Source organism: Watersipora subatra, chromosome 1 (genome assembly GCF_963576615.1).
Source record: "Watersipora subatra chromosome 1, tzWatSuba1.1, whole genome shotgun sequence".
Lineage (NCBI taxonomy): Eukaryota > Metazoa > Bryozoa > Gymnolaemata > Cheilostomatida > Watersiporidae > Watersipora > Watersipora subatra.
In genome coordinates this window covers 20,678,917-20,692,652 of record NC_088708.1, presented here as the reverse complement: position 1 = coordinate 20,692,652, position 13,736 = coordinate 20,678,917, and the positions used below count along the sequence as shown (strand labels likewise).

At 34.8% G+C, this 13,736-nt stretch overlaps 2 protein-coding genes across 2 annotated transcripts; one reads left to right on the top strand and one right to left on the bottom strand.

Annotated features, from left to right (window-relative positions):
* Window positions 1-2,478: 2,478 nt before the first annotated feature.
* LOC137403843 (dynactin subunit 1-like) lies at window positions 2,479-6,680 on the top strand. Its single transcript, XM_068089915.1, has 5 exons — window positions 2,479-2,621; window positions 2,743-2,854; window positions 2,965-3,125; window positions 3,218-3,423; window positions 5,980-6,680. The coding sequence occupies exons 1-5, from the start codon at window positions 2,480-2,482 to the stop codon at window positions 6,079-6,081; spliced, it is 723 nt and encodes a 240-aa protein (XP_067946016.1). The 5' UTR covers window position 2,479; the 3' UTR covers window positions 6,082-6,680.
* A 189-nt stretch (window positions 6,681-6,869) lies between these two features.
* LOC137403850 (sterol carrier protein 2-like) lies at window positions 6,870-10,719 on the bottom strand. Its single transcript, XM_068089928.1, has 4 exons — window positions 10,599-10,719; window positions 8,364-8,490; window positions 7,197-7,273; window positions 6,870-7,113 (listed from the first exon to the last, which is right to left on the bottom strand). Exons 1-4 carry the CDS (start codon window positions 10,662-10,664, stop codon window positions 7,015-7,017), a joined length of 369 nt encoding a protein of 122 aa, XP_067946029.1. The 5' UTR covers window positions 10,665-10,719; the 3' UTR covers window positions 6,870-7,014.
* Window positions 10,720-13,736: the final 3,017 nt, after the last annotated feature.

Genomic DNA, 13,736 nt, shown 5'->3' with positions numbered 1-13,736 from the left:
ATAATAAAGAGCAGGACAGATAAAATTACGTTACATAGTTTTAACTCGTCATAAAAAGAACCAATGAGTGTGAAACATTACATTGGAATGTTTCACCCTATGAAAAATGTAGCATGCTGCCATAGACCTATCAACTATGCTGTATAGTTAATAGGTCTGTGCATGCTGGTATGCCTCTCTGTACCACTGATAACTTGCAATAATATCTATTAGCAAATGATAAAACATAACTACAAGTGGTCCCAAATAAAATAATTGTTGCTATTTTCAAAATTACCACTTACAACGTATCCTGAAAACTGGAGGTCAAAGCAGTGTAAATCAATAATGGAATTTGTCTGCACTGTTTTGATTTCACTTGGTCACACAAACATTTAGTGTTTGTGTGACCAAAATTATTTCAACTGCAATTCAATTGCAAAATATTTCATCTTAAGCATTTGTAAGGCTGAACACAATACATGTACGTGTTTGAATTTTCAATTTTTTATTATGCAGTGGAAAATCCTTTATTGAGTAGCTCTTTACAAATGAAAAGATTCTCTAACATTCTTGTCTAACCTACTACGCTTACACAGTTACACAGGTAAATCAACAATCACATTATTTAATATCTTTATTGCGGGGATTGTCAGATTTGTTTATGGTATAAAGCAATTTTTCTATGAAAATTTACTAACCATACAGTAGCCTTGCATTGTAAACACTTTTTTCTAGGGAATTTGTGAAAAAGAAAACAACTTCTGGAAAATCCTTCGAAATGTTATAGAACTCAGTCTAAAACCTAGCAACCATCCAAAAATCTTTATTCATTAACAAATACTTTTTGGTAGGGAATGTTTAAAAATGTATTCAAGGTTGTACATGACAATTTATTGTTGATTATCCTTTGCTTAGAGCTGGCAATTTTATCTCACAAGGTGTGTTTATAGGCTATAATTGTGGTGAATTTCTGTAAATTTAGAGTATAAATTATCTGAAAAGGCACTAATTATTGCCAATTGTGAGATCATTCTCTGTGGTCCATTGTCTGATTGTACAGAGTCAATGATTCCTACAGTATCAATGCTTTCATACAGTTTCCATACATGATTCCAGCAGAAATGTTTCTTAGTTTTTCTATTAAGGATGTCTGTTAGGCAATATATCAGCGCTAGTCAACTTGTGAGTTAAAAATACATTGAATTTGCTTCCAGAATTATTTAGCATGTTAGAGTATCATGTTTCCTTTGGTTGTTACAAATCATTTATTTATAGCCACATTGTTGTATATTGAGAAATCTTGGTTTATCTCAAGGTCGTATCAAAATGTGATGACTGTTTGATAGATGGTCAGAGGGACCACCCGTCAGTCCCACTACAGGGTAGTGGGACTGATGGATGGTCAGGGGGTTACTTCAGGGTAGTGGGCCAACAAGTGATAGGGATTACCATAGACCTATCAACTATACAGTAATATTATACTGTATAGTTAATAGGTCTATGGGGATCACAGGTAGCAATACTTTGTATATGTAATCTATCATGGCTAACGGATCTCAGGCCTAGAAAGTAGGTGTGTAGTAAATTGTGGATTTCCCTCAGTTCAGCCTGTTATCATTTAAATACAAGGTCCTCCACTACTAGCATGAGCCTGTGTTACTTGTTGATGCCATTATATCTCCACATAATGACATTCATTTGAGGTCAGCTAACCCCTAGGTCATATAGGAATGACCATATCTAATAAATTTGTCTTTCCGAATCTCAGCTTTTAGAAGCTGAACCAAAGCAAAAATGCAGTCACGTATTAATAGACAATATTGAAAGGTATCATTGCGCTAATAATATAATATGCTAGTTATTTGGGATATTTTGAAATGTTTATTGGATAATTAATGGCTCACTGCCAGTGTGTGAACAATTTCTTAGGAGTTTTTAAATACATACTGACCTACTTATATCTTGGTGGGTGCAATTGTTAGTAGTTCCAATTTTATGGGACTACTTTTACTGACTAGCTTTGGAAGGCGTTAGCAACTGTTTGGTCTATATGAATCACTTCATCCTTTGAGTACAGTACCAGCCTGAACTATTACCAGTTCAAGAGAGGCAAAGTAATTCGCAATACCTGTAGTTGTTTTCAGGTACCCTTATGAATGAAAATTGAGTGGACATTCACAGTTGGGATCGTTTTGCATTTCTCTGATTAACTCTACAATAACAAATTTATCTGTTGTTGCTTTCATTCAACAATTCTTTTAGTAGATTTTATTTTTCAATTGAAAAACAACTGAAAACGCGTTATGTCGGAGAAGCATGAAATATGTTAAGCTAAAGCGATGATCGCTTTCGAATGCACAAATGTCTGAGTGATATATTTACAATAGTTGTTTGAAAATCAGCTGGTGATGTACTGAGCAGTCTGTGTGAATTTAGGCTATATAGGTATACCTACATTAAATATACAAGCGAGGTTATGTGGTTTTTACCAGGTACAATGGTCTTATTCTCAAACGTGAATGTCAACCAAAGAGTAGAACTGTCCTACAGGGGTGAGGTCCTACAAGCCAAGGTGCGTTACAAAGGGCCAGTTCACACACTGGATGGCGACTGGGTTGGACTTGCATTAGATAAACCAAGTAGGTCTCTCATCAGGTGAACTATATTGCATTGAAAGCTAGAAAAGCAAGCAGATCATCAGCTTTCATGCTATGAGAAAAGGCTGGATGGCACAGAACTGCAACTATGTTTCTACTTTAGTGGGACAACATAACGGCCTGTACAGAGGAAGAAGATATTTTGAGTGCAAAGGGAACCATGGAGTGTTTGTGAGAGCAGGAAGTCTCCGATTCCTACCAAACACGACAAGAAGGTGACTGCATTTCCATAGTGGCCGTGTTATTGAATCGGCATTGTGATGATTTTACTCTGTTGCTTTCTGATTAGTATTCATCTTCTTCCTGCTGCTTGGCTGTTTTGTAGAATGTTTAACAAATACTACCGGCGGTATGACAGTGGTACTGATGAGTTGTTGTTTGGTGGCACTAAAGCGCCTGAAGTCGGTGATCTCCTGAATGATCCTGCATCAATTGAGAAAGACATCTATACAAGAAGAAGCCATGACAACTATGACCTCTTTGATTGTGAGTTTTCCTGACTGGCTTCATTTCCCAATACGTGTATGCATTCAAAAGGCTAACACTGCAGTCTGCAATAACCAATTCAACTTTTTTAGCCATAGGCTCCCGCTCATTTGGTTTGAGTGGTTCAGTCAGCAGGCAGTTACCTGCTGCAACCATGAAGAGGCCAATGACAGCAGCTGCAAGTTATACCTACACATCTGAGCCTATTCAATGTCATAAACAAAGGGATGAAGAAAGCTGGGAACCAGTGGCTAGCATCCCAAAGACGCACATGCCATTTTCTGCGCAAAGAGCTCAGGTAATGGTGAATAAGCTACATGTACGTACTAGTTACCGTAAAACCTCTACTTGAACACCACCTTTATTTAAATCCCACCTCTAATAGAACACGACTATAATAGAAGAAGGGTTGAAAAACATAGTGCCACTTTTTAATTGAATGCCACCTCTATTAATTAGTTAATGATGAAACAGAAGCTATTGCTCCTGTAATAACTGACATTTTAAACTCCAGCTTAACACCTTCTCAAGTACCAAGTAAAATGAACATAGCTAAAGTAAAACCCTGGTTTAAAAAAGGCTCATATAAAATTTGCTCTAATTACAGACCCATTTGTTTGTTACCAGTGCTAAGTAAGATCATTGAAAAAGCTGTAAATGAACATATTATGAAATACTGAGAGTAATTACTGGATTACTTGAGAGTAATTTACTGCTTAACAATGGGCAATGTGGTTTAGGAAAAAGCGCAGCACCAAGGATGCACTAATTAAATTGACTAACAATGTTTTAAAATCCTTGAACAATGGTAAATGTGTTCTTGGCATATTTCTAGATTTTAGTAAAGCCTTGGGCACAATAGATTATAACATATTGTACTTAAAACTCCACAATCTTAATTTTGACATCACCGCAATTAACTGGATCAAAAGCTATCTAACCAAACCTAAACAACACACTATTATTGATAACGCTTTATCTTCCATACCAGATTTAACATGTGGTGTACCTCAAGGTTCCATCCTTGGTCAACTCTTTTTTTAATTTACATAAATGATTTAACACATGTCACCAACTTTTTCACACCTTTGCTCTATGCAGATGACACTAATCTCTTTTTCGAGTCCTCTAACATCAATGAGCACATAGATTGTTTAAATAACGGACTTCTTGCTATTCAAAACTGGTGCACTTCTAACAAACTCACCTTAAATGTTGATAAGACTAATTTCATGTTACTAAAAAACCCCCAAAATAAATTTCATCTAGCTAACACTTTTTTTTTCTTTTTCAACGAACCAATTTGTCAGACAGATCACACTAAATTCTAAGGTATTTTCATTGATTTTAATCTCACTTGGAAAAAACACATCGAATATTTAATAAAAATCTGATACCCTTATCAGGCTTACTCTACCGCACATCTGAATATTTATCCCGCAAACCTCTGCTTTTGTTATACAACCCCATGGATAATTCCAAACTTTCATATTGCATTGAGACATGGGGCAATGCACCTCCCACCCATCTTACAAATTTAATAACACTTCAAAAACGCATGATAAGGACCATTCACAAAAAACCCCGTCTCACCCACACCAAACCTTTTCAAATCATCATCCATACTACCTATGAGTTCACTATATTCATACCGATTTATACTTTTAGCCTATCAAGATTTTCATTGTAATTACCGGTACATCCCTCGCACAATATATCAAACCCGATTCTCAAATTCCTGTCTAAATCTCCCACAATCTTCTTGCCGTGCATGCCATCGCAGGGTGGATTTCCAACAGGCCATTTTTTGGAACCAACTCCCCCAGTCTATTAAAGGCGTAGAGAAGGTGGCCAGTTTCAAGAGAGAACTTAGGTTGCATCTTTTAACAGGTGAATAAAACCGATGGCGACAAGCCCAATGCCACGACTAGCTATGCTATTGCGTATTATGGTCTTCATCACTCTTCCAGCTTTTTTTCCTTTGCTTAACTAATTTTGTTGATGACAATAAATCACAAATCTATTTGCCAGCCACATTGATATTCTTTAATCTTTACGATCAGTAACAAAATGGTACTAATAATGACTCGGTTATATTTATAACGGTTAATTCTTTCATTGTTGCTCTAGTGGGTGCCATGATTTTAGTGACAGTGTACCTGAGAAGACCAATTGTCATAATCATCAGAACTAGGCTCTGATTCAAGGTCTAAATCCAATCCATTGTTTTCAGATTCATCTACAGTAAATGGTTTACAATCTAACTTGAGAAGACTTAATGTCGTTTTGATGAATGATGAGAATACTCTTCAGGAACGCTGCACGGCGTAATAGCAGCCATTTTTATTGCTTATTCTAATTTTATTATGTTAAAAATGTTTTTAAAACTTAAAAACATTCGTTTTTTAACTCCAAAGCCTAATGGTTTTTTTTTTTAAAACTTTTAAAGCGACACCATCGAAATAAATCAAAACTGTATCCCGTTAATATTTTATAATCAAAATACGGTAGTTCTTTAGTTAATTCGGATACTTCGATGTTTATAAAAACGGTTTGGCAAAAATACTGAGGCTGACAGCATTAATGTTGATTTACCTGAAGTACAGTGCTAAATTTAAACAAAATTAGCATCACCTGTAAAAGGGTTCAATACATCGTTCCACAATTTTAACAAGCTAGTCATAAAATACAATGCCATCCTATATTTGAACGTCACCTTTAATAAAACGACACTATATGGAAGGGTTGAAAAGTCGAGTGCCATCTCGTTCAAATAGAGGTTTTACAGTAATTGTCCTTTAATGCACAGACTCTAACTGCCCACTAATACTGATATGTCTAACTGGTCTTGTAGACTCAAAGAGGCTGGAACAGAGTATCCTGGACTCGAGAGCTGAGCTATCCAAAAGCCAGACAGGCAATGAAGTCAACAGCTTGGAATGATATATCATTTTAAATAACAAAATGAAATCACCTTGTCACACACCGTCCATTGTTGAGTGGGCATTTTCTTACAGCATTTTTATATTTTTAAACCGTGCTATGTCTTCCTTATATTTATGCGTAATTATTAGTTGACCACTTTCTCACTAATGATCCTTTATACAAACACATTACTCTTCATCTCCAACCCTTCGTTTTTTCGTGATGTCATTTTATCGTTGTCAGCTATCTTTATAGACAAATTTATAGTTAAAAACACGAAGCTTCTGCAATGAATTTTTGAAAACGATGCTTTTGTTTGCAATTTTTTTATTATAGTATCAAAACAACACCTGAAAGTACTATTAAAAAAAATGATCATTTTCTACAAATATGGCAGCTTTTTCGTGAACGAGCTCATGTGCAAACGACTTGATGACGTCCAAAAAAAACCCATGGACTATAATTATGTGTATCCCCTGTTTGTTGTCATGTTTCCTCCTTCGACATGTTCAAAATGCCATATTTATCAGAATATCGTCATTATGTAGAGTCGGTAATAATATAATAGAGTGACGTATCGTCCTTAACCAACTTGTTGAGCTCCCCTTACTTTCGATAGTTCATTCAAACTATAAGTAGCATATGCTCACCTTAAAGGGCTATTACGCTATTTCAACAAACATCTTGTAAGAGAATAAAATGCATTGAATGTAACAAAGTTCTGCACCCGCCACTCCTGTCCTGCATAAAATACTACATAGCAATCCGCTTTCAGAGATTTGAAAAATGAACAAAAAACCTCAGTACAATTTTATGAATGTCAATGTTCTATTTGAATCACGACTGATCAATTGATAAAAAATGTTGTACACTAACTGCCATAAACCCAAAAAATTAGATAGAATCATAGACTAAATCAATTAGTCTAAAGGGCATTTATAAATAAAACTCAAAACAGAATTGTTTATAGTCTAGCCTTGGGTGGATTTGCTGGCTGTAGGTCCTTAAGCTTCATTGCTAGTCCCATGTTACCTGTTATTTTCAGCTTACCCTGCATAAAGGCCTGCAAAAAGAAGTAGACAGACATTGGCAAGTGCTTGTGTGCCAGCTACCATTAACAAAACGAGAGTTAACCAGAATATCTACCTTTTGCGCATTGAGGGTACCTGTCATGAGCCCTAGCAGGTCATCATCTCCCATGGTTATGGTACAGTCTGCCTTCTCTGTTAAACAAGGAAATAAAGGAAATAGAAATTATACCCGCAGAAAAATATATAGATATGTAAACGGCAAGAACTAGTAGAATGAAAAAAAAACAGTGAGAAACAGAATGCAGTAAAGTAATTTACCAATGGTTCAAAACAAGATGTTCAAAGGTTGACATAATTTTGACACAAAAATATCCTACCAACACATTATAGATATGCTAAGCTTATTTCATGTAGTTATTCAGAAAACTTAATAATTAGGCAGTAAGTAACAAAAAGATGACTCAAGAATCTATTTTTACTTCTACAGTATCTTAGACAAAAAAGGTCTCTAGAAACCCAACAGACTGCATCTAGCTGAGTAACATAACCAGAGTGCCATTCTCTTCATTATGTTTAATCTGCTTTTAATTTACAGCCACCCACAGCAATCCACAGCCACCCGCAGCATTCAATAAAATTGCAGGATAACATGTGCATTTACGGGCATTTAGTGATACATTGAGTGCGATATGAAATTATACACAGAATGAGACATAAGTTGACGTACAGAATGAGACATAAGTTGACGTACAGAATGAGACATAAGTTGACATACAGAATGAGACATAAGTTGATGTACAGAATAAGACATAAGTTGACGTACAGAATGAGACACAGAGCAAGATGTATAATTATATATAGAGTAAAATATAAAAAGATAAAGAAGTGAGAAGTATAGTGATCTATAAAATATGAAATATATAGTGGGATTGAATGAGAAACACATGTAGTATAAAGTGAAGTACTACATACATGTACATAGTAAAATAGAGATCAAACGGGGCAGGTGTAAGCGGTAGGGTGATAAGTGAAAGATGATGTGAGGGAAACGGTGAGATATGCACTAGCAAAATGCAAGGTAGGGTGGTATGGTTATAGACAGCTCGAGTAATATTTAGAAGGTAAAATAGAATGTGAGATAGAAACAAAGCAACATGCTATAAAGAAAGAATAATGACTTATAGAATGTGAAAAGTAACACCAGCTGAAAAGAGACAAAAGGTGGCATGCTGAGGGACCTTCAGTGAGTTGGAGAAAATATAAAAAGTAAACATATATTTACTTTCGCAGAACTCAACAGAACCATCTCCATCCTTGACATTGACAAACCAAAATCCTTGTTGTCCATTTTTGTTCTTCACTTTGAACAGATAAGTGCCTTTGATTTTTTTTACCACAGATGCACCTTCCTGCAAAAAATGTTTGTTCGAATTCATGGAAGCAACAGTTAGTAGCCAATTTAAGAAAGGAGCACTATGAACTCAGCAAAATACATGTTAATCATTATACTACATCTGCTGTATAACTATACCAAATTACCATAGAGTGATAAATTGACCAACAATATATAGCCACACTTCAACATTTGAATTTAATGTATTATGACATACTTTATATGTTTAAAGCGGTATATGTCAGAGTACCAATTCTTATGTGAATAAATGTATTTGTTCACTTTGCGCCATAGGTAAAATACAATGCCAACTACTGTAAATACCCTAGGACACTTATGTATTCGCAGCATCTAACTTTCGCGTTTTCGCGGTGTAATCCTCTCGCGAAAATTTAATGAGCGAAACTAAACTATCATAACGAACGAGCGAAAACGCGAAGTTAAATAGCTTTGTTCGTTGATATCCACAATAAAATCGTAATATTAGAAATGCAGGCAACTTTCGTCTGTGGTTAGGATAAATGGGAAATTTCTGGTAAACTCATTATAGCTAATACACCGACTGAGCAGCATGGCAAAGCAATATCAGTTTAGTCACCGAATTTGTAACTGATGAGGATGAAAGTCTGGTAGGTGAAGTCGTAAAATTGAAGAATAATTATTGCAGTGATGAATTTTATTACTATCCAAAAACAATATCAACCCTCATCAGGTCCAACCACATTATCTCTTTCACTGCCAATCATGTACAAATTCGTTACCGGCCTAGTGCCAGCCATTTTACCGAAATTGCCGATATTGCTTCATGATATGTATACAGTATTTTTCAAGTTCTACTTTAATTATCTGTATAATCACGAAAATCTAAATTGTCTGTTATGTCATCAACAACTAATTACCTGTTTTATGACTCGCGCGGGGTAGTTAATGAACTCACAGAAAAATGTTCGCTTATAGATTAGAAATTCTCAAACAAAAGTTTAAAACTGCTTCGTTGTTTTAGGCTGATTTTATAGAGAAATCTTCGGACAACACAGTCAATTTCATAAAACACTTAAAGACCGTGGGTTATGTGGTCAACAAATAATAAAATCAGGTTACCAGACAATTGCTGAGAAAGTCAGAAACTGCGTTTATGTCAGTGGCCCCTAGAAAACGCATAAATGCGTTTATGACGGCGTAAGGGTTATACAGTTTTGGTTGTGAAGTTGGTTGTTACCTATCTATTTTCTTCTTCTTGGGATTCGAGTGTGAAAGTCACGGCGGGAGGGACCTAGACGTCATTGATAGTCTAAGAAGCAAATGGCAGCAAGCGATCAAATTGAATTGTCGATCTCACCCACACATTTCAACCTGTGGTTTACAAATACGAACTATTCCCAAATTGAATTTTTTTCTTATTAGTGAACTGGACCTGAGGAATGTAATGTTTTTTCCACTGCATTTATTTTCACACCACTATATTTTCGCACTCATCAGAGCCGCGAAATTAAGTTGCAGCGAAATTTTACTCTGTGTGCTACTCACGAAACTAAATACTAGTGAAATATAAGTGTCCTAGGGTAATTACATGTAACATAAAAACAAGTGCATAAAAAAGTAACAAAAAACTAAATGTAAAAACCTAAGTTATATGAAAAAACTAATGAAAAATAATAACTAGTAAAAAGAGGTTTTTATTTGTAACTCATCTTTGAAACATGTAAATGATAATATAGGGTCAGCAACGAAAATGTCCAGTAGTAGAGAGAGCAGTAAAAATACATTGGGGTAATTTAATTTAACTTGTATTAAATCCAATTATCATCATCATTAACAATTATCATTTGTTTATTCCAATGTTTTAATTTTTATTTCAACAACTTGTTTTGCTTTTAGAAACACGGCTTTTGCTTCGAAAAATTAATGGCGTCGAATATTGTAAAATACATCTTATGTTGGAACATACATTTGTTAATATTTCACACCACATTAAAAATATATATGCTGAGGTGATCATAAGTTGAAGCTTGACTGCTCGTGTACATCTAACCAATTAGTCACTCCACATAAACACATGCTATTTCAGATGGCACAACAATAATCTACACTACAAAGGCACAATAAAATGTATCATTATTTCACCTGCTTCAGAACTTTTCGAATTTCATCAAAGGCAACATTAGCTTTAAAATCTTTCTCATTGGCCATTGTGTTGTATTTGTTCTAAAACAGAAGACATCCATCAAAATATTTGAAATGAAAAAGTGAGCTATCACAGTAGCTTGATTCATTATATTCCAGTCAGTTCATGCTTTGCTGCATACTTTATGCAGCTGTTATCTGTAATTGGAGTGCATGTTCCGGAGCGCATAAGCAACAAAATGCATACATGTAAAACTAATACACAAGAATAATGTAAACAAGACATGACGTCAGATGCAAGCAATTGGCTATGTCATAACGAGAAAGCAAATTGAAAGCTGTTGCAAGATACCCAAATGCCCAGTAGATGATTTTCGTATATTTAGCAATTTTTCTTCTTAGTTTTCAATGACATAAATAAATGTGAACGATATATAATTCTATTATAGTTGATAGCCAACCAATCCGCAAACAAGTTGGCGTTCAATTCTCTGAAAAACCATTAGTAGACCTTAGTTGTAATGGAAAGCAATTTCCATGACAGTAATTTCTGTTCTGCAACTTGGTCATGGGTGCAGCTTTTATACTCCTAGACCAACTAAATGAGTGCTTGAGAATAATAGTTGCATTTACTCATTAGGATTGCGCCTAGACTCTTTAGAGGAATGTCTAACCATTACTGCAGGTCTTAATTATTTTCAGGTGCCAATGACACTATTTGGAAGAATCTGTTGCAAACTTTGAGGCTATATTTTACCTGCTGATTCATACATTTCATTTTCAAAATTTTCCTTTTGGATAAAATGGATCTCTTCTAATGGAGCCCAATCCCTAATAAAAATATATATGAGTCAGTCTTCCATAAAGGGAAACGGTGCTTTCAACAGAGCTCTACATCTGTTGGAGCACACATGAAGGACAAAAAAACGCAAACAACATCCATTGCAGAGGTTTCTGTGCATCATAAAGCTAATTTTTAAATCCAACTAAATTGTTTAAACGACAACCTAATGGTAAGATTTGAGCTTGGTAGGCTTAGTGCATAATAGCATGCCAGATATATATATGCAATTTGTAAAGAAAAAGATGCAAAAAGGAAGTGCGTAAGGCGAATCTAAACTAAATTGGTAAATTGGAGTCAATAGCTGTAAAGACTGATACAACTGTATCTGCTATTTGCATTATCATATAGCTAGTAGCTTCTGCTATTCATTTCAATAGTGTGACAATTGAACTATTGTTTACAATATGAATGTCTTTTAAATACTACATGTTTATACTGTCAACTATATGTAGCTTGATGTCAACAAGAACTTTTCTGATAGGTAACATTTGAATATGTCTATTTAAGTGAACATCTACAAATTCATTATAAAATGGATACAAAATGATTTTCATAAGTTTTCTGTATGCTGTTTCTCTATTCCATTGACGTCTAAGTGAGATGGCAAGTTTTTAAACTTTCATCTTTGCGGTTGCCTTATTTGGCTGAGTGGAAATTTGTGATTAATATCTGCTTAAGCAGAGTCAGCATCCGAATTGCTTTTTGGAATCATGCTAGCAAAAACTCTAGCCTCACAAGACCAATCTATATATATAGATTTCAAAGTTGGTGTGTCTGCGTGCATGTGTATATATGTATGTCCAGCTACAGCTATTAAAATCTTGGAATCAAAATTTCGCATCGTGATGAATTTGATCTCAGACCCTCCCGTTCACTAGCCCATTGGCTCATCTATTAAGCCACATGAGCTTAATGGGTTCATTAGGCAATATATGTCGTTATATGGGTGCAAATACGATAACGCTCTCTGTTACAAAGTGATGAGAGCGGAAGTGTAATTTTATGCATGCTCAATCCTGAAAGCAAGTAGTTAATAAACTTACTCAAATTCTAGTTTACCTATATATATGAATTTACGAGTCTGTGGGGGTTTACACAATGTTTTATGTTGCATATACATTTCCAAACTACTGCAGAATTGTTTAGAAATTGGCGTGTATACTGCTGATCGATCTACTGACTAAGATTTTTGCAATAAAAGTTCTACAAAAAGATGACAGCTAATAGACATGTTTTTACAATGCAGTGTGATTAATATTAAGGAATACGGTATATATGCATAGTGCACATCACATAAAATTGATAAAATTGACATATAGAAAGGGGAAAAATATTGAGAGGGAGTAAGTTTAAAAAACCTACCCTGCCCACGACAGGTAACTTTAATTACTTTATATGATAACTGCACGATCATGGTCTATGCTGGTTCATCAGAGAATACATTGCCTGCTTCCAGGTAGGCTGTGGTACATGACGATGAGTAAACCCTCAACTATTTGAATTTTGGTACGGTTTTCGACATGATGACTTTAAACCAATATGACACACTATGCATGCTGCTGTAGCTTTTTTATGTAAGCTTACATACACATACAACATCTCATTTTAGGTCTATGCATATTTTGCAAAATCGACCTATGCCTACATATAAGCACCTATTTAAGTTGATTTTATTTATTTTATTTTTTTGGTGTTTATGCTACGTACGAATACTTGGTTGTACATGTCGATGTACGGCATTATTAATGCAACTTGAGATATACATTCATTCTGAAGGTCAATTGATTAATCAACTAGCCAACTATGTGCGTACTCTACATATTCAACCGGTCTCTACAAGCAGCCACCCAGTTATTAAAAAAAGTATACAGAGAAATATATGTTCCATAAGCATATTATCTTAAAAGCTGTAAATAAAAAAACTATTTTTGTTGTACAACATTGTGTGAACAACATTAGTAGCGAACCGATGCTTTAGGTTACAACAGTAATAATATACAAAATCTCAAACGACTAAAAGCATACAATTCAAAGGTCGTTCACTTACATCGGCCGCAAGAGTTTTACAGTGATTAAGAGCAATATTTTATACCTATGTCTATGTGATGTTCATCCACGTGATATTTTGGTGCTACTAGAAAATACAATATTTAGTTAAATTATTTAATTGTTTTTGTGACAACAGTGTTTTAAAAAACAAAAACTAACATTAAAATTTTTTTTACATTAACTTTTATTATTTTTAAATATACTTTGCATCTCATATATTTGACATTGTCTAGTATCGTGACAAA